Source organism: Nanorana parkeri, unplaced genomic scaffold, assembly GCF_000935625.1.
Source record: "Nanorana parkeri isolate BGI_ZX_2015 unplaced genomic scaffold, ASM93562v1 scaffold23, whole genome shotgun sequence".
Classification (NCBI taxonomy): Eukaryota; Metazoa; Chordata; class Amphibia; order Anura; family Dicroglossidae; genus Nanorana; species Nanorana parkeri.
This window is the reverse complement of record NW_017306291.1, coordinates 2,739,598-2,761,274: the sequence shown is the minus strand read 5'-3', so window position 1 is coordinate 2,761,274 and position 21,677 is coordinate 2,739,598. Positions and strand designations below refer to the sequence as shown.

At 42.9% G+C, this 21,677-nt stretch overlaps 1 protein-coding gene and 1 long non-coding RNA gene across 2 annotated transcripts in view; both read left to right on the top strand.

Annotated features, from left to right (window-relative positions):
* STAM (signal transducing adaptor molecule) overlaps positions 1–3,728 on the top strand; it is a 40,334-nt gene extending 36,606 nt beyond the window's left edge. The window contains exon 13 of the mRNA XM_018564086.1: positions 3,337–3,728. Coding sequence (XP_018419588.1) covers positions 3,337–3,547 — 211 coding nt within the window. The 3' untranslated portion in view covers positions 3,548–3,728. The remainder of the gene's footprint in view (positions 1–3,336) is intronic.
* Positions 3,729–9,342: 5,614 nt separating this feature from the next.
* Positions 9,343–15,859, top strand: LOC108793450. Its single transcript, XR_001941643.1, has 3 exons — positions 9,343–9,491; positions 12,368–12,373; positions 15,844–15,859. It is a non-coding gene; the product is annotated as an uncharacterized LOC108793450 (long non-coding RNA).
* Positions 15,860–21,677: the final 5,818 nt, after the last annotated feature.

Below are 21,677 nucleotides of genomic sequence, written 5' to 3'. Positions count from 1 at the left end.
GGGGGAGAGAATCCATAGGAAAGTGTTTATTCCTTCCTCCAGATAACCAATAGATAAGGTGTTTAGACACAAAATCTGTCTTACTGGAAGGCGTCCTCGTGAGCTGTCCAAATTACAAATTTGGTTCTTTGGCCTATTTTTTATTTTTTTTTAATCATCTTTATAGAATCATCAACAACACTTGAAAAGAGAGCAGACCTCAAAGACGCATATCAACGTTGAACACTGACATGATCTCTTTTTAAAAAAATTGGATGAAACTGCTTGAAACAGAGATTGGATAAGTTGGGAAGCTCTTAAATATGTCTAAGGAAATAGTAAAGCTGCAAACGCTTGTTACAATGCTCGCTTTTCATCAATATCTGAAATGTTAAACTCTATCAATTCTGTCACTTTCTAGCAGTATCCAACTGACCTGCCTCCTCCCACACCTTCCTGTTGACCAAAGATGCCACCCATCACAGTGATGGACCAATAGGGATGAGCTCCAGTTCAGTCCGAACTTGTTTGTCCGATCCAGAAGGAAGCTGTCAGTGCAGGGCCAATCAGCTGTGACGTTCCTCACCCCTCAACTGTATGTAAACAAAGGGGCGGGTTGCTTGTGATTGTATTGACCTTATATGGCCACATTACCATATTTGGTTAATGAATGTACAACTGATTGGACCGGCACTGACCACTTCCTTCCGGGCTCTGACCTGAGCTCATCCCTATAGACCAATATGGTGGTTTGGGAGATGGCATTACAGTTCTAAATTATTGATTTTGAAAGTTTCAGTGGAAAAGTACTCCAACGAATAAGGGGAGGGACATACCAGAGCCTCCTGAGTCACATCAGTCTGAAGCGGCTTGCTGAGCATGTCATGGCTCTGAGGGTTCTGGGATGTAAATGTGGGGCACCTTGTGGCTTCTGATGATAGTGGCATCCTTTGTAACACATGGCAACCATGTGCATGCATGTTCTGTTTTCTTCCAGTGTATCCCCGAACCCCCTTAAACCACAGGATCTCTATTGTGCCAACGCCTCACTTGCTTTGCTGAGTCAGTGAAGGCTATTTACCATAGTAATAAGCCAATAGTGAGGATCTGGAGAGGGCAATGCAAGAAACCAAAAGCCAAGTTAAAGTCTGTAATTGTGTAAAGACTTTGGAAGTGCACTGGAAGATACAAACATGTCAGACACCACTTTATTGCCATGGAAATCACTACAGGGACACTTTAAAGTGACACTAAACTCAGGCGTTAAATCTTAAAAATACATTCGAGTGCCTTAAATATTAACAAAAATGTATCTTATTTGTGTATCACTCGGCTGTAGATCCTCAAATCATCTCTGAATTGGTGCTGACACTGTCCTTCCTTCTGGAGGGGGGCAACTTTTGTTCCCCATGGTCCCTGTGTGTGTTGTAAAGTAGTCGCCGCTCCAAGCTCACTCCTGTGATAGACTATAATCTCAATACAAATCAATAAACGAAACATAAGATTGTAGCCCATCGCAGGAGTGAGCTTGGAGCGGTGGCTACTTCATAACACACACGGACCATGGGGAACAAAAGTAGCCCCCTCCAGAAGGAAGAACAGTGTCGGAACGGGACTAGAGCGAAGAGTAATGTAATGTGGGTGTCAATGGGTGTTTCTAGGTGGTAAACTCAGAACATAACACCACACACAGGATCATTCTTATGTCACTCTTGTAGCCTGGAGAACTACAGGGGGGGGGCATGTAAACAACAGGAAATGCTGTGGAATGCTTCCTGTCACACAGCCGGAAATTCTATTACAGACTTTGGTGTGGAGAGAATTTGGCAGCAGCAGTGGCAGAGCAGTAGACCATGGAAATCCCCTTACCAACTAGAAGCCTAGGTAAGTAAAATAATAAAAACCGGCTTCCCACTTTAAAAATGGTTGAGAAACCAAAAACTACCTTTTGCAGTTCGACTGCCCAAGCAATGCAAGGGTTTAATGTTCGTTTAAGTCTATAGTAGCAGGAAAAGACTTAAACGTACCTATTCCCAGCTTCCGCAGGCTTCTTTCAGGCTACAAGATCAGCGCCTGCAGCCTTTCCTCCCCTATGCTCCAGAGGCCCACTGATGCCCCTAGCCCTGCATTATACATGAGGACGGCAAGGGACAGTCCACAAGCCTGGAGCATAAGGTAAAGAGGTGAGCACCAACTGCTGGGGAAGTAGGATCAGGTAAGTAAAAGCAAAAGAAAGAAACCAAATCCTTTAAATCAGCATTTAACCCTTGCAGTGTGGGGCAGCACCCCTGCAAGGGGGTGGTTTGTGTTTTCCCCCGGAGATAGGATTTAATCTCTGGCTATTCGGGGAGTACTAGTACTGAATATTAGGAGTAACCTATTAGCAGGGGTTACTTGGCTACATTGTTGCTTAGCAGTGGATACAATTGAGCAACACGAACCTATATGGGATGAGATTGGCTGGGATTCCAAGTTTTTTGTTTTTTTTTAGGCTGGTTTGATTGGTTATAGGCTTCCTCCCTTCACATGAAATTTACACAATTGTATTACCATGCACAAGCAATAGAGGGCAGTGCAAGGAAGGAATAGCGTTTCTCCATTTTCACATCCTTTACACATGCTTGAAGTTGAAATTGTGAAACTGAAGTAGTGAAGGTTACTGGTTAGAATTTAGACTTTTGTTTTCTGTACCACTAGCAGAACATGTACTTGAGTCCATTTGGTCTAAACAAGAACACTAATAAATAAACATTTAAACAATCATACTAAATGAAATCCACAGGTATGCTGCCGTTGTATCTGACCCAGATCAAGCATGCAGCAAGTGATCTGTAAGATATTGGACCAACAGACAACTTGCATTCTAAATAGGACGGCAGCAATGGCAGGTGGTATCTGTGACCAGTAGGGAGGCTTCTTATGCAGAATGGGTTGGAGCTAAGTCCAGCTTTAGTAGGAGAAGCTGACTACCACCATACCCCTTAAAGAGACTTTGCTGCTCCTTTTTGGATCTCTCATACAACCTACTTTTTTTTTTTTCTTATGGGGCTTTCCCTTAAAGGACCAAGGGGAACTCTTGAGAGGGGACGGGCCCAAGCTTGACTTTTACAGAAAGTCAAGATTTACATATAACTTCAGTTGCCTAAATTTCTGGACCTACAAATCGCTTTAACATGTAGTTTTCACTAAATATAACGTCTGCTGATGCTAATATGTTTATATGCCATTTTGTCTTGAGCAAGTTTGTGATATGTCCCTTGTAATTTGTCCAGTTTATGCTCTGAATGTCTTGCGATCTGATTTGTCAGTGGAATAATGCTGTTTCCTGACCTATGTTCTCCTCTGCTTGCTTTATAGAGCCACAGTGGTCGGTTCCAGTACAGCAAGCACATACATCAACCCAGCTGCTGGTTATAGCGCGAACCCTGTCGCTGGAGATCTCACTATTTATCAGACTGGTACCAGTATGTCCCAGGTCCCACATTACACACTACCCCCTGGAGCGCTATCCCCACCTGCAGCCAGCCAAGATCAACAACAGACTTACCAACAGAAAGCTCTTCTATAGGTTCCCAGCCTCCTGGACTTTATATATTAGCCCTAGCACCTATATAATGCCTGTAAGTAATGTGACCAAGTCCTTTGGTAAAGTGCACCTGTCACTTTGTAACAGATCTAATGCCTTTAAGGAAAGGTCAGGGGGTTAGGCCATGTACTTCTTAGTACTGTAAAGGTTTTAGTATATTTTAAAAGGAAAAGTTCAAACTCCATTTTATTTTAAGGCCTAGTTTTTTGTTATTTCATGTTCTTAGTTCTACCTGTTACATATCTGCTATTCATACCTCATTTACCTAGATATGTCATTGTCCTCGTTGCTCAGATCTACATATGTTTTGCAAACTATCTGCAGATTCCCAGTTGCTTCTCTTCTCCTGATAATACACACAGCCCTTTTTCAGCTGAATTGTTTAAAAATTGTTGAGTTCTGCAGTATTGTGAAGTATAACATGTCCCATCATCCCTCTGTGCTTTCAGGGCTGCATAACGGTAAACCTATCAATCCTATTACCGTATACAAGTTGTTATACAGAGTTTACATAGCCGGCTTTAAGTTTAACCTTGCTCTCAAACGTTGCAGTGCAGAGCTTGTTAATCAAGGTAGCAGACAAGCCATGTGTTCATCTGTCTTCCTGTCTATCACAGGAAGGGGAAGTCGATGTATTCCAGGGAATTATGCTGGCTGTTTCTTGTTCCGTAGAAACATTTTAAGGCTGCTATTCGGACAACAGGAAATTGGACTGAGCTGTGCAGATACATTAAAGCAGGCATCGAAGTATGGTCATTTACACATTTCACATTCGTACCCTACATATGTCATATGCCCAAAAGGTGAAGGTTCATGAAGGCTAAAAGAACTAGCTATCCTGCGCCTTTGCGACATTGTGTCTGCTACAAAATGACAGGTCTGCTTTAAACTTTGCCTTTTTTTTAATGTAGTCCGTTTAGGCAACCGTACGTTGAACAAAACCTAGATTGCACTGACCTTAATCCACCTTAAATTTTGTATCATACACTACAAAAGTAGAAGATGTATTGTACAAAGCTGACTGAATGAGGCTTCTGCTTTCTGTAACCCTTGTCGCACACATGTGGGTGCAGATAGTGATGTGTCGTGAATCCATTTTTTTTTTGTTTTTTTTTTTTTGTTCACGGTGACCATAAAAGTGACATTTGATGGTGACTTTGTAATTTTCAGTTAAACTATATTTTTGTAAGGATAACCTGTAGCTCTCTTAATGACCTATAGAATTCAGTTTTTTGTGAATTCTGAGGGAGAATGGCAAAGGTGGTGTCCTATCAGAAAATGAAGTATACGTGTGATGTTTAAACAAATATATTCTACTTCTACTGGACATTCAGTAGCTAAATGTACATGGGCTTGTATGAAAATGAACCCTTACTCCACAACCCACTTAAAGTGGAAATAAACGCACCTACCATGGCTCCCTCGCAGGTGCCGACATCTTTTTTTGGGGAACAGGATCTTGTTTGCATGCAGAGACTATCTACAGGGCTGCCCATGCATTTTAAATATGATTCCAAACAGGCAGGTACTTCTGTTTTTATTGTAAAAGACATAACATGCCTCTTCTGCTATTGAGAGTCTGTCTGATTGATTGATTATATATATATATATATATAATCAATCAATCTATCTATATACTTTTTTTTTAATTATTTAAATGTTCCTTTTTAAACTAACAGTTCAGTTGGGATGTAATGTTAACATCCAATGTTTTAAAGTGGACTGATCATCTATTGGTCAGTCCTCTGATGCCTGGGTAGACCTCGCAGCCAGGTTCCTGCATGTTCTGTTTTTTTCCATAGTATCCCTGGACCCCTTTAAAACCACAGGATCTCTATTGAGCCAATGCTCACTTCAGCTAGAAATTCAGCCTTTTGGCCCACTCCTCACGTGCTTTGCTGAGTCAGTGAAGGCTATTTACCATGTCTGGGTAGATGCCAGTGGGCTGAATCCCACTCTAGCATCATGCGTCTCTCCCGAGCGGGAATTGTGAGAACTCTGTACTTCTCCTATCCACTATCCTGATGCAAGCATCACAAGGCGATGTTATCCTCCTTGCTCATGGAGATTTAAGCTGAAGGCGTGGTGTAGATTGAGTAATCATGAACCCGGAGGAGGCAGAGCGGGAAATCTGGTAAAGAGAACCCTGCAGAGATGGAAAAAGCCAGCGGATGATGCAACCCTCCAGTGTCTGTCTGCAGCTAAAATATTCGTTTGGGTGGACAGACACTTTAAAGGGGACCTGTCTGCTAGAAGGGCTGTTTTCAGAATTGCGTCTTTCTGCAGTAATAGAATCAGAACCCCGTGCTTCCCGTTTTATGACATATCTGCTAGATGCCTCAATCTGACATCAGTTCATCCAAACTTTGCTCACAATTCCCTGATGCAAACTGGAATTTACAACTCGGCCATCAACCCAAAAAAATTAAATGGTGATGAGGAACACCTAGAGGTGCCTACAGCAGCTTCAGTGTCCCTACTGTGCCCAAATGCCGGCATATTCAGATTTTTAGTAAAATGTCTGCATTGATAATCCTGGTAGTGTCCATGCCTGCCTCCCAAACATTTTTATTTTTTAGTAAGGCTGATCATAGTGATGAGCCAATAGGAAAGCAGGGGGAGGAAGTACCACCAAGGAGTAGCAGAGCTTTGTCCGATCAGAGTGGCAGGCCCTCCGTCATAGTGGGGCAACTAGAAGCTGCTGCACACTTGTACAGGAACTGCTAGATCAATACACTTAAAGGCTGAGTTCACCTTTTGCAAAAATTAAAGACATGCATATTTAATAATTATAAAAAAAAAAAGAATTGCTTTCATTTTTGCATTCAAGCCTGGGAAGCATTGCAACGGTGATCACTCGATCAGGGCTGCAGAGTTCAGGCTTCAGCACATTCTCATACAGGCAGAGCTCCATAATGAGGTATAGTTTCAAATAGGAGGGATGGGGAAGGACGGCTGGATGGGAATAAGGATAGCTCTACCACATCTAACCAGAGAGAGGACGGCTGGATGCTGTTTGAGGTCACCTCATACGGCGTCCAGCCGTCCCCTGCCTGGTTAGATGCAGTAGAGCTATCCTTATACCCGTCCAGCCGTCCTTCCCCATCCCTCCTAACTGAAACTGAGCTCTGCCAGTATGAGAATGTGCTGAAACCTGAACTCTGCAGCCCTGATCGAGTGATCACCGTTGCAATGCTTCCAAAGCTTGAATGCAAAAATGACAGTGTAAAGCGTATTTTGTTTTAAATATTATTAAATATGCATTTCTTTAATTTTGGCAAAAGGTGAACTCAGCCTTTAATGTGTATGTTAGTGCAAAATTGTAGATATAAATAAATGATCTCATGCCTAATATGAGTTAAATAGGCTACAAGTACTAAAGCGAAACAAATGCCCACAACTAGATTATATATCGTATATGTATTTAAAAATATACAAATAACAAAAATAAACACAGTGCGTATATAAATTCCACCGTGATATAAAACGGCCCCAGCTGAAAAAAACGTATTGTGATGCTCTGCTGAAAATCACATCATCTGGTAATGCTCCATGGCAAAGCTCATTTTAACAACATGCAAATATTGTAGTAGTCCAAATCCTATGAAGATCCGACTCCAACAATTCTCCAATCCTCCACTGCGTGTATGTCACTCCAGACACTCCTACTGAAAGCCGCTCATCATTTACAGAGACTCGCTAATCCCCTTATATTCAGGCGGGACTGCACCCAAATCCATGGACGCTCTCAATCTGGTCTACTTCCAAAATTGTATCAGAGTTCCACCTCGCATTCGATTGCAAGTAGAATAGAAAACTGAGGATTTACAGATTGACGTCAGATTGATGTATTACACTAAAGCGGTCACCAAACTGCATAATCAAAGGTTACCCCAATGAAAACAAATCAGCAGATCCACCCATATGTACAGCAGAAGTTTGACGCAAACCTTGTCCATTTCCTGTAAAAGTTGTCCTGAAGCCTTCCTACTGGGAGGAAGTGTTTGTCACCAATAGGGAAGCTCCAGGAGTGGAAGGGGGAGGAGTCATGGGAAACTTTAACAGGAAAAGGATTAGCAGATCCACCTATATGTGCAGCTGATGTTGTATGCAAATCGTGTCTATTTCCTGTAAAAGTTGTCCATGGTCCTGTCCAAGCCTGTATATTGGGAGAAAGTGTTCTCACCAATATGGAGGCTCTGGGGGCGTGTGGATCTGTGAGCAACTTTTACAGGCTAATTGGACATTTGAAGTTTTTCCATCCATATCTCTGGATCTTCGGATGTTGTGAAATTCCCTTTTCACTGAACCTAACCTTGGCCTTTACATTTTTCATGATGTACTCCGTTTGAGTCTGCTAAGAGTTTAGTGCCCAGAATGTGAGGCCTTGTCTGTGATGAAAGGCTTCCCTACGCATGGTAACTACTACCGTAGCTAGCTCACTGGACTGGGATCAGTTTGCTTGGATGTTTGCAGAAATCTTGTATGAATCCCAAGTGACTGGAGCTCAGGGCCACCTTTGTCCCAGCAACCAATGATGCTTTGTGGTTGAACAGCGTCACTGGTTGCTAGGACAGTAGCCATTGGGCCGAATGGCGTCATTGGTTGCTAGCACGCAGGCAGGTGCACCATAACAGCCAATAGCAGTCTTGGCAGTCAATGATGCTGTGCAGGCCGCTCAGCCTGATCTGTTGCTAAGGATACTAGTGGCTGATTCACACAGCGTCATTGGTTGCTAAGACGCTGGCAGACCCATAGCGTCATTGGCTGTTATGGTGCGACCACCAGCGTCCTAGCATTGTGGTTCACGCACCAGTCACCCAATGACGCCATGCAGCATCATTGGTTGCTAGGGCACAAATCAGAGATGGGCAACTCCAGCTGTGTTATAACTACAAATCCCAACGAACCTCTAACACTGTGAGTAATGCTTGTAACTGTCAGTCTGGCAATGCTTCATGGGACTTGTAGTTCCACAATGGCCGGAGATGCCCAACCCTGACACAGATAGGATTTTAATGGGCAGGTGAACTGACCAGATTATGAACTCCTGGTCAACCCGAAGCACATTCCTAATAGTAATGTGTTATCCTTGGTGTGTTGTGGCATTTGTGTAGAAAAACAACCTAACGCACAACTACAGTAGTACATAGCATACCTATGCTGCAGTGTACCACAACACGGGGGGGACAGCATCAAGCCCATTTTCGCTTCTTGCTTCTCTTGTTAAAAGTAGAAAATGATCCAGCTTCCTTTTAACACAGTGGGGGGAATTTATCGAATCTGGAGCAGTTGCCCATGGTAACCAATCAGCTCCTCTCCTCAGTTTGCTCAGGTAAGATGTGAAAATGAGACAGAGAAGCTGATTGGCTGCAGTGTAAATCTGCTCCAGTTTTTGATAAATTCCTCTCAATGGAGGGGATTTATCAGAACTGGAGCAGTTGCTTTGGGCAACCAATCAGCTTCTCTCTTCAGTTTGTTCAGTTAAGTTTTGAAAATGAAAGAGAGAAGCTGGTTGGTTGCCGGTCAGTGCTGCTCCAGTGTCTTAAATGGGCCGCAACATGGACATTTTATAACTGGCTTTACCTGTTTTATTAGTTTTCACCCTCTGTAGACCTGACAGGTTCAATTTGTAAACGGCAAGCGGCAGTCATCCTCCACTCTGCTTCACCATTTTCATATTACACATATTTATTATTGATAAGCTACTGAAACCTTTTCATATTTATAAATGTAATTATAAACTCTCTCATCGCCCCCCCCCCTTGGTGTATTTTACATCTCATGGTCCTGTCATGGTCCAGTAAGTGGGAACATGTCATATAGATTAACCTATGTGGCTGTATAGGTGACAGGTACTCTTTGATTTATTCCAGGATCTGTGTTGGGTAATCTTGATGAAAAAGATAAAATACAGTGTTTTTTTGTACTTTTTTGGTTTTGTTATTTTTCAGTAAAATATCTTTTCAGGACCAGTAAAACTGTATGAAGGGCAAAGTACTAAAGTCCAAAATGGTAACCAATCAGAATCCATGTTTGTACTGGTCTGACATCAAGTGAATTCTGATTGGTTGCGCTGTTTATTGTCTGACCTGATGGTATTTTGAGGTATAAGGATTTGCACCAAAGAGAGTTTAATAAAGATGACTTTTTTGTTTTTAGAAGACATCCAGTACAGTATGCAATGGAGTATATAAATATATATTTTCACTCTTAGATGACATGAAGGGATTATTGAAAATACTTTTCCCCCCCCGGACCTCATTCTTTTAAAAACTACAGTTTTGTTTTTGTTCTGTGAATCTGTTTTTATGGATACATTTGTACATAAATACACGTGTATAGAAATGTTTAATTTAGTGAATAAGTTATTTCTTTACTTTTGGTTAATTTGCTGAATTTGGTCTTCATGTCGCTGACCACATCATCGTTTTTGTGTTTCTCAGTCATTGCAATCTTTTGTCTGTTATGAAAATACAACAGTAACAATAATTGTGTCTGCGGATTATTTCATACTTCGTCGTCGTCGGTCATTGTAGTTCTATGGTTGTGGTAGTTCTGTATTATTATTATTATTATAAAACAAGATTTATATAGCACCAACAGTTTGCGCAGCGCTTTACAATGTAAGGAAGGCATTGCTATCACAATACAATTCAAGACAAGATGGTAAGGAGGGCCCTGCCCCTGAAGGCTTACAATCTAAAAGGGAGGGAGAAGTGATACATGAGGAGGGAGCTATGTGGGGGTGAATTGTTTAAGAATGTGATGGTTGAGTGGTTAGGTTGAAGTGTGATAGGCTTCCCTGAAGAGATGAGACTTTAGGGATCACCTAATGGCAAACAGGTTGGGGTAAGGAGTTCCAGAGGATGGGAGAGACTAGAGAAGTTCTGGAGGCGAGCATGGGAGGAGTAGACGAGGGAGCTAGAGAGCAGAAGGTCTTGGGGGGGGGGGGGGGGGGGAGGAGGAGAAGGGACAGTTAGGCCTCATTTACACCAGGGCGAAAGCGTTTCAGCGGTTTTTTGGGAAGCGTGTTTTGGCGCTGAAACGCAGTCAAAAACACTGATCAGCACATTTCCATTGAAGTCTATATGGAAAACATGCTGATTAGCGCGGCAAAAGTAGCCGGGGAGCATTTCAGGCGACATAGGTATTGGAACGCGCGATCCAGTGAACGGCCCCCATAGGAATGTATGGGATTTTCAATGTTGGCGTTTCAGCGTGGGAAAATCTGCACAATGAACATGCCCTGGTGTGAACGGGGTCTTAGGGTGATAATTTAGAGACCAGCTTGGAGATATAGCCAGGGGCAGAGTGGTGGATGGCTTTGTAAGTGGTTGTTAATATTTTGAATTTTATCCTTTTGGGGGCGAGGGGAAGCCAGTGCAGGGATTGTCAGAGGGGAGTGGGGGATGGAAGCCAGTGCAGGGATTGGCAGAGGGGAGTGGGGGATGGAAGCCAGTGCAGGGATTCGGCGAGGGGGCCAGTGCAGGGATTGGCAGAGGGGAGGGGGGGATGGAAGCCAGTACAGGGATTGGCAGAGGGGGGTTGGTTACTTGAATGAGTCTAGCAGCAGCATTCATGATTGATTGAAGGGGGGAGGAGCCTGTGTAGAGGTCGGCTAGTGAGGAGGGAGTTGCAATAGACAAGACGAGAGATAACAAGTATGCGTATTGGGGCTCATTCACATCATAGCGTTGCACTACATGTGTAGGATCTGATCTGTATGGCACCCCAATGCCATACAGATCTTCCAGCAGGTGTGTGTTGCAACGTGCGGTACTGCAATTGCGTGTGTTGCCGTGCGGTGTAAAAAGTAATGCATGCACTACTTTTTGTATGACAGCGCCACATGTTATTGTGGTACTGTGCATTTTGTAGCAATGCGATGCACCTTTGCCTGGAGGTCTCTTGGGGTGCCATACAGAAGGAATGCCCATACAACACACTAGCACACCTAGCATGTGATACCATCTGCTCTGTGATAGCGTGTGCTAAATACATGGATCCTACGTGTTTAGCACAAATCTATGGTGTTAATGGGCCCTTAAAGTGACACTAAACTCAGGAGTTAAATCTTAAAAGTACCCCAACTATTAACAAAAATTAGGGCTGCGGAAATTAACGATTAATTTCTCGATTAATCGTTAAACTTTTTGATCGATTAAAATTATTTTGATTGCCAATAAACACCTCTCGGCTTCCGGGAGTCCCGTCGGATATCCGGTGACGTCACCGTGCTCCCTCCCCCCCTTCCCCAAGTGGCTCTGTCGGCTAACGAAGGGAAGGGGAGAGGAGTCCGGTGACGTCTATGTCCGTGACGTCACCTGTGAGTTTGCCCAAGTGGGGGAGATGATTTGGGGATCTACAGCCGAGTGATTCACAAATAAGAGACATTTTTGGTAATAGTAAAGGTATTTGAATGCATTTTTAAGATTTAACTTCTCAGTTTAGTGTCACTTTAAAATATCCGGTGTGCTTAATGGCCCCTCTGCTCCTACGTTCCTTCCTTGTGCTCCCTTTTTGCCCATTGGAGCCAAATAAAGAAAATCCTGTGTAAGCTAATCTGGTTTTTAGTAACTTTACAAGTCTGCATAAATAAACTCCTGACGTGACGTGACGATACACAGCAGCAGTATAATATTTTCAAAAAAGTGCCACTATTTACAAGTCAAGTGACTTTGCCTGGGCCGAGACGATGGCACCAACCTGCAAGCAAGAGCAGCATATCCTTGCTCTCCTCTACCCTCAGTGCTCAGAGTGCAACGTTGTATCTTTGAAAAAAAAGTAACAAGGTGTAAGACATTTGTGAACTCAGCCAAGAACTGCACAGATCGGGATTTAAATGATTGTTCCAGCACATGAAATAGATGATGATCCTGGATAAAGTTTGGACAAAGATGGCTATTCCCTTCTGCCAGAGCAGGTGAAGGCATTGTCAGTGGGAGTGCTTATGAGCTCGATGAGAACCAGTGCTTACTGTGTTATATACATAGGCAAGGAGGTCTCAGCTGTGTCTCTTGCCAAATACCTTCATCCTACTGGGTGTCATTAGTATTGTCAAAATGTATACACTCCTGAGAGTCTAAAAATTAAATATCACTCATGATTATAATAATTCGAGGGAAATGTGTGGGAATGGTCCACTGTTTTGCAAATATGAATAGAAACAGGATGTTCAGACCTCCAGTATCAGTGGTACTCAAACCCATAAAAGTCTCTCCATACATATGTGAGAAATTGTCACAATTTTATTGTACTTCATAATTAAACCAAAATAGGACGAACGTGACATAACCCCCCCCGCCCCCCTTTCCTAAATTCTTTCAAAATATCCCCAGTATGACCTATCAGGCCATATGCTTTTAAAAAAAGGTCTCATGTAGAGGGAAACGCGTCAAGGCAAGTGGCCATTACAGGCTGTGGAATGGACTATCTTTACAGCCAATATGGAATATACTACCAATGAGGTTTCACCTCTGAACAATCCAGTGTTCGTTAAGAACCGAGATCTGGGTGAGAATATTGCAGCAAATGGCTTTGGTTAGGGGGGGGGGGTCACTGCAAGGGTATTTTTTTTTTTAATTCCTGGAACTTGGCTCTAAAAAGATGATTTAAAAAAAAAACAATTTCTGAAATTATAACATGTTAAAGTTTATAAGGTTTATTTACAAAAGGGTGAAGGGTTTGGAGAAGGCAGGATCAAGTGAACAATCTAGGACAACATCGCTGAATTGGAACGTGAGCTGAATTGGAGAATTTTTCTAAATCTGCTATTTTGGCCTAGATTGTTTTCTTCTCCTGCCTTCTCCAAACTCTTCACCTTTTTGTGAATAACCCTGTATGTGATTGGGGCTAGATCTACTTTAACCCCTTCATGACCGAGGCCTTTTTTCATTTTTTTTGTTTACATGTTATAATCCACATTATACTAGACCCCCATGTGAAAGCAGATTGGTGGTGACAGGTACTCTTTAAGGTGATACTGGGGGTCCAAAAGACCGCTAGTATAACCTTTGCACTTGAAATAAGCTATTGAAGTGCAGATCACACTTCAAAAGCTTATTGCTGGGCTCCAGGAGCTGAGCACTGACAGCTACGGGACCGGAAGTGATGCAATCTGCATCACTCCCAGTCCCATAGTACGGGAAGGAGATCGGTAAATGGACGTTTGGCGATCTCCTCCCCAGCTTCCCCTCCCCCCGACACCCGAGATGCCAGTCCTGGGCCCGTAGGAGGGGCAGCGGAGCCCGTGAAATGCGGGGGTGACAGCTGAGTCGCCAGAATCACTTCTATTGTAAAGCCGGCCGTTGGCTTTACAAATGTAAACAGTCCAGGCGGCAAAAGCCGCCAGGAATCTGTTAAATGGTCATGTACGTCACTGGTCATGAAGGGGTTAAGAGGGTACTGTAGAACTCCATGTCTTATCAGATCGTCACCATTGACTTGTATGGGTAAGAGAAGCAGCAGACATGCAAGCAAATACTACACAAGTCCCTATCTGTAAAAAATAAGTCAAAGCAACTGGACTTGCTGTATTTTTCTTCAAGACATTTCACTGGTCATCCGACTAGCTTTCTCAATTCAGAATGACTTGTACAAAAACATTCTCTGGGAATAAATATGGTGAATGTTGTAACTTGCTCACACTGTTCAGTGGTGCGAATTGGTGTTACTGAGGTTAACCAATAACTGCCTGACACCACTCCACCCTCTTCGTGGTTATTAATATTTGTTCGCAGATACTACGATGGCGCAATGACTGAAGGCATAAAGAGGAAATGTGGTGATTGTGCAATATCTGTGGTTGGAGATAGGACATTTCATGTCAGTTTTTCTTGTTGCACCATGCTGAAATGCCTTTTTCCAAGGTACTAAGAGAGGAACATCCAGTAACTGAATCAGTGCAAATGAGAGCCAAGGATTCTAAATATCTGTCAAGGAACCTGTACAGCAGCCTTTCTCAACCAGAGTTCCGTAGAACCTTAAGGTTCATCCAGATGTTGACAGGGTTCCTTGAGAAGAAAGTCGAGATTCTGCGTCTCGGATATGTAACCACTGACACCAATGATGATCTTATCTATCTGTAAATCAAGTAATTTCTCTCACTGAGTGTAAGAAGCATTCTTCCCACTGACCACCAACATGCTAATGTATAGTGAGCTGTAGATATAGTCATTATTGGTAGGGACTCCTTAAGGCCTGAAGGTAATTTCAAGGCTTCCTCAAGAGGTTGCCCAGGGTTCCTTGAGGAGAAAGCAGTTTCTGCCCCCAGATATGTCACCACTGACACCAATCATCTTCTTAGCTATATGTAAGGAAATCATTCTTCTCACTCACTACCAATGCAAGAAACATCCTTTCCAGTTACCACCACGCTAATGTAACGTGAGCTGTAGATAAAGTCATTATTGGCAGAGATTCCTTAAAGTCTGAAAGGTGATTTCAAGGGTTCCTCAAGAGGTTGCTGGGGGTTCCTTGAGAGGAAAGCTGTTTCTGCCTCTCAGATATGTCACCACTGACATCAATGATCTTCTTAGCTATCTGTAGGGACGTCATTCTTCTAACTGACAACTGATGTAAGAAGCATGCTTCCAACTGACCACCACACTAAGGTGAGCTGTAGATAGTCATTATTAGCAGGGATTCTCTAAAGCCTGAAGGTAGATTCAAGTGTTCCTCCATAGTTTGCTGGGGTTTCCATGAGAAAAAAGCAGTTTCTGCATCGTAGATATGTCACCACTGACGCCAAAGATCTTCTTAACTATCTGTAAGGAACTCATTCTTCTCACTCACTACCAATGCAAGAAACATCATTCCCACTTACCACCACGTTAATGTACTGTGAGTTGTAGATATAGTCATTATTGGCAAAGATTCTTTGAGGTCTGAAGATAATTTCAAGGGTTCCTCTAGAGCAGTGTTTCTCAACCTGTGTTACCTCAGGACCCACATTTGTCCTTGGTAACTAAGTCACAACCCAAGTTGCACTGCAATAAAACGCATGGCATTAGGATACCGCGCGTTCCAGTGCGGGTGTATGAACTGTGGGTGGGAGGTGCGTTTGGGGTACCATTCAAATGAAAGGCAACGCAACACACCTCCCACACCCGAATGCACGGAAAGTGCGATTGCGTGGTACAGTGTTTTAATCGCAGGGTACTATGCGATTATCGCACTGTACTAGTGTGATTGGGCTCTCAAAAACACTGACATACATACACAACCACAGACAAATTCTCAAACACTCACAGACATTCTCAAACACACATACACAGTCCAAAAAAATAAAAAGTTTTAATTTCCACCCACTTACCCTACCTTACCAGAACTGGAGTGGATCCTCATCACAGTCCAGTGTGGGCTGTGATGGAGCTCCATCCAGGGCCGGATTTGCTCTCCCTGCCGCCCCAAGGACAGGTTCCGCAATGCGCCCCCTCCCCGCCAACACGCCCCCCCCTCCAATCAACGGAGAATGGAAGCGGATGGCAGGGTTAGTTCTAATTTTTTTTCTTTATTCTTTCTTAGTTTTTTATCACTTTTTTATCTTTATTTATTTTTTACATTTTGAGCTTGTTTTATTTTTTTTTATAATTTTCTATCTTATTGTTGATTTATTTTTCATAATTATTTTCAATATTCTTCTTATTTTTTACTTTTTTTTTTCTCAAATGAATATTTATTGAGTTTAACAAAGAATACAACACATACATGTTGCAGTAGAATCATACATCTATGGTAAACAGGTCAAGCACTATCAACATACGGTGCATGAAATTCAAAGCAGTAATAGAAGTACACAGCTTTGGTCGTTATAACAAGTAGGACTCCTTGGCCAAAGTATACAAGCTAAATCGGTATCGGCCCTAGTCCAACCTTGAAATACTCCAGCACTTAGAGCTCCTGTTTTAAGACATTGGTACCTGATATTGAGTGACTTAGGATGGATGACATATGGCTCAGCTTCATCTAGTGCTATCAGCAGTCAGAGAAATCAGGACCTGTGCAGCTCTAACATACTAGCAACAACATATAACACAAGACATGGGGAGACATAGGAGGACAAAATCTGACAGGACGGAGAAGAAGGAAGGAGGAGAGAAGGGGAAAAGAAGAAGGTTCAGGACCGTATCTATTGACGGAGGGGACAGTCGACAATGGAGCATTGAGAAGGGCTTCAAATGTGGCAGAGCCGCCGGGAGGCAATTGAATTAAAGAATTTATCGATCCACGGGGACCAGATTGCTTCGAATTTGTGCATAGAGTTTTCCAATTGTGCCGTGCGCTTTTCTTGGGCCATGATACAATGAATGTGTGTGATCACATGTGAGATATTAAGAGAGTTCGTGAGCCAGTTTAGTGCGATCTCTCTCTTAGCAGAAGAGAGAATATGGAGGGAGAGTCTAAAAGCCTTATTGGGGAGATCTTCTGGTTTACAGTTTAGCGGGGTAAAAACTGGATCTTTAGTCAGCGTCACGGAGACCACCAAGGCTATGAGGGTTATTTTTTACTTTTTAATCACTTTTTTTATTTTTTTAAATTAATTATTATTTCTTATTTTTTTTTATCAATTTTTTTTTCACTTAACTTTATTGCTACCACACAGGAGAAAACAATCCCCTGTGTGATAGCAATTGGAGGTGACAGGTTCTCTTTATTGACCCTGTCACCTCCAATACAGGAGCTCCAGCACAGTACTGTGCTGGAACTCCTGTGACAGGTGAGAGGGGAAGAGCACAGCTCTCCACTCTCACTGTGTACACGGAGCGGCAGGGTTAGTTTTAACCCAGCCACTCTTCTTCGGAGTCCCGAAGACCAGCGATGAGAGGTAGGTGCGGGGGCAGGGGGGGCACTGCACACATATTACAAGTGATCGCGGCGACAATCACTTGTAAACGAACGGCCGGATTCCCCAGTTACTGCCCGGCGCCCGGAACATGTCGGGGGACTCCACAGCGCTGCTGCCCCTCTGCTACGTGCCGCCCCGAGGCCGGGTCTCGGTGGCCTTCTGGGGAATCTGGGCCTGGCTCCATCCATATGTGCATTGCTTGTATAGCTCCCTTGCGTGCCCTGTAGAGCCCCATCCTTTCCCATCTCAAGCTGACACTTGGCACTGGGCAGCATATTTTGAATGGCTGCTTGGCGCGAGAACTGATAGTGCTGTGCTAGGGTGAGGCTGAGGAGGCCCTCACCTAGAAAAGTGGAAGGAATGTGGCGACCCACTGAACACGAAGTCGCGACCCGCTTTTGGGTCACGACCTACAAGTTGAGAACCAAGGCTGTAGAGGTAGCTGGGGGTTCCTGCCTCTCGGATATTTCACCACTGACACCATTAATCTTCTTAGCCATCTGTAAGGAAGTCATTCTTCTCACTGACTACCCATGTATGAAGATTCCTTCCCACTGATCACCACACTAATGTAACGTGAGCTGTAGATATAGTCATTATTGGCAGGGGTTCCTTGAGGCCCGAAAGTAATTTCAAAGGTTCCTCCATGTTAATAAGGTTGAGAAAGCTGCTCCAAATCAAGAATGGAATGTGGAGGCTGCCATTTCTTCCTGAAATGTTAGACGCTTGGCTGTTATTAGGGACAGATTAAGAAAGACAGGGAAATGTCTAAAGTTTTCATCTGCATAATTGTTTACAGTTAGTGACTCAAAGTACCAACACAAGATGGTAGAAGCCTGACACCAAGCCGACTAGTATTTTCAGGGGTCACCAGAAATGGCATCCATTTTTTTTACGAAGAGTCTTCTGGCCAGTCTGATGACATCATGGGTTGTTCCTCTTCCCCTACGGTGGTGGTGGGTGCTCTTTTCTGCTTCACTGAATGGCGGTCACATATTGGTATGTAAGGGCCGTCCAGTGTAGCTCTGAATCCAGGATGTGTGGTGACACAGCCCTAGGGGGGTGGGTCCATGACAGCCTGGGCTCAGAGGAAGTGGGTTGGATGATGCTGGTCATGATTCATCCTGAGGTAGGAACGCTATCTAGTGGTGGAAAGGAATTACTGTGGATAGCTCTGGATTGAAGATGAGTATTTCACCAAAAGCTGACCAAGGAAATTTAATACACCTTGATGTGCATCGTTGTGTGCTGTAATATGCTTTACAATGCGTGTTGACATGTGTGTTTTTATGTGTTAATAAATATTATAATGGTTGTAATTTTTTATATTTATTAGATTGTAAGCCCTCAGGGGCAGGGCCCTCCTTACCGTCTTGAATTGTATTGTCATGTGTTCCTTATATTGTAAAGCACGGTGCAAACTGTTGGTGCTATATAAATCCTGTATTATAACAATAGTGATAATAATTACCCCCAACAATGAAGTACATCAGTAAAAGGCTTAAGAATTATGAATTGTGTCTCATTTTTTTCTTTTATTTAGAGTTTTTATATCAAAAGTTTTTATTGGTTTTGTACATAACACACATATGTAAACAGTGTCAGCACACAGTTACAGCAAACATTATGGAAGTAGTGGATATACATAACATCACTAAAATAGGCAAGGCTCGATTTGTGGACACGTTGTTGCAAACTGTTTGAGGAGTGGTCCTGCTGACCCGTTGGGTCTGGGCCACATTAAGGGCCACGTGAATACGGAGGGGTCAGAGCCAAGTTACAGAGCTATGAGAAAGGAGCGGTACTTTAGTGAATCGCTATAGTGCAAATTCATCACTTGTTCATTTAGAGTTTTTATTTGTTTCATAAGGTTTTTTTGGGGGGTTTTTTTGGGTTTTTTTTGGGGGGGGGGGGGGTGGTTAAGTCTGGACAGTCCCATGCTCACTTTAAATAATCTGCAGTGGAAAGCAGGTTACCTGACAGTGGCTTCCAAAAATATTAAAGCTGATCTCCGGGCATGTAACAGGGATGCAAATTACTGCAGCTCTGTAATCATTAATACAGCTTTAAATATTTTTAACATGCAAGCAGTGTACAGCTAGCCATACGCATCCAGCATTGCTGTATCAGACAAATCACTCGATTCCCCCATCTACACTAAACAGAATGAATGGCGGCTGTCTGAATACATGAACAGTAAAGGGACATCCCACATTTTGGGGGGTTATCAGAACAGGAATAGATGAAAAATATTCCAATAACCACCAGGCATTTCTCTCTCTTTGGAGGGATTTCCTCTCACTTCCTGTTGTGACTATCAGACAGCAAGTGAAGGGATATCTCACCAATGGGACATAGATGGCAGCAGACATGCCAAGTCTCCCGGATGTTCCGGGAGTCTCCCGCTATTAGATAGCGGCTCCCGGACGCCCGCAAGAGAGACATTTTATCCCGGAAAGGATTGAAACCTTTCCGGGTCTGCTGCGCTCGCCGCTCACTAGTATAAATAAAGTTTTTCGCTGTAAGGGAAAAAAAAGTTCATGCCTGCAGATCCTGTAACGGTGGCTGGTCAGTGGGAGGGGTTTAGGCACGGCAGGGTGGCTTGTGATTGGCTGGAGACAAAAGTCCCTGAGCTAGCTCTGCAGACACTTTGTGATGAGTGCTGAGGGGGAGCCGATAGAAGACGCCTGTGGAGGGTGAGTGGCACACTTCCTAGTCTTGTCATATACTGTAGTGTTAATAATCACAAATAAAATAAAAACATAATGTAATTAATAATAATAAAATGGTATTATATCTACTATGTTTGTGTGTATGTATGTATATGTATATATATATATATATATATACACATACATACACTCGCACATATATACTATTATAATTATTATATTATTTTTTATGTTATTATTAATTAAATAATGTTTTATATTTTATTTGTGATTATTAATATTATATGCTGCTGTTGTAAATCAGCAGAGGTGGACCTGAGGTGCTCCTCTGCTGATTGACGGCAGCAGTGGGTGGGTACAAGAGCAAGCCTGCTATTGGCTATTGCAATTTGAAATGACCAATAGCAGCCTAGCTATTCATTCCCTTGCTGTTTATTTTTTTTATTGTGAAGGTGGCCGACGGCCGCTGTCAAAATAAAAAAAACAGACAGTACCTCCCTGAAATGAGAAGGGCACCTCCCTGAAATAAGGTTTTGCAGGTTGGGATGTCTGTGGCAGTAAGCTGACAGGGGTTGTAACTAGGGATGCACCGATACTGGTTTTTCGATATCAAGTAGACATGTGCGATTCGTTGCGTTACGAATCGAAATTCGTACGAATTTTCCTGAAATTCGTAGATTCGTAAGCATCTGAAATCCGAATTGCAGTTTCCGAATTATATCCGAAATACGAAATTCCGTTAACGAATTTCTTTGAAACATGAACTAATATTACCCCTGTAAATGAGGTTGAACAACATGACAAGATTTTTTTTTTATCCGAAATACGGATCCGCTGCTACTGAGGGTTGCATTACAATATACACAGGCAGGAAATACGAAATTCCGTTGACGGAATTTCGTTCCGTTTCGAACATTCGTTATATTGAAGGTAAAAGGCAAAGTACATTTATATTGGAGCTGATGGTAGTTTTTTTTAAAGTCCGAAATACGAAATTCGGATACGGAATCCGTTAACGGAATTCGTATTTCGGATACAAAAACAACTACCACATCGACTCCAATATTAACAAAGGTATTTTTGCTTTTTAACTTCATCATAACGAATGTTCGTAAAGTTACGAAAATGTGCCGAAACTAACGAAAATCCGTATTTCGTACGAATGCGAATTGAGTTTCAGATACGAATTACGAAATACGAAATAATGGATATTACGAAACGGAGCCAAACGAACACATTTTTTGACGGCGCACAAGTCTAGTATCAAGTACCGATATTTTTTTTCTGGTACTCGCCAATACTGAATACCGATACCAAAAGTCCCATTAGGAAGTCGGGCAGCATGTAATGACTCCCTGATTAGCCGGGAGGTGTATAATTACTCGATACCCAGCTTCCCGATTAGCAGGGAAGCAGTCTTCATGCTCCCTCGTCACTAGGTGACGGAGCATGGAGCCGGCTTTCTGGCCAATAGAGACGCCAGGGGTGGGCAATGAGTAGCCGTCGGGCTTCCTAATTGGCCAGCTTCCTGACCAATTAGGAAGCCAGGCAGCGAGTCATTACATGGAGCCCGACTTCCTGATTGGCCGGG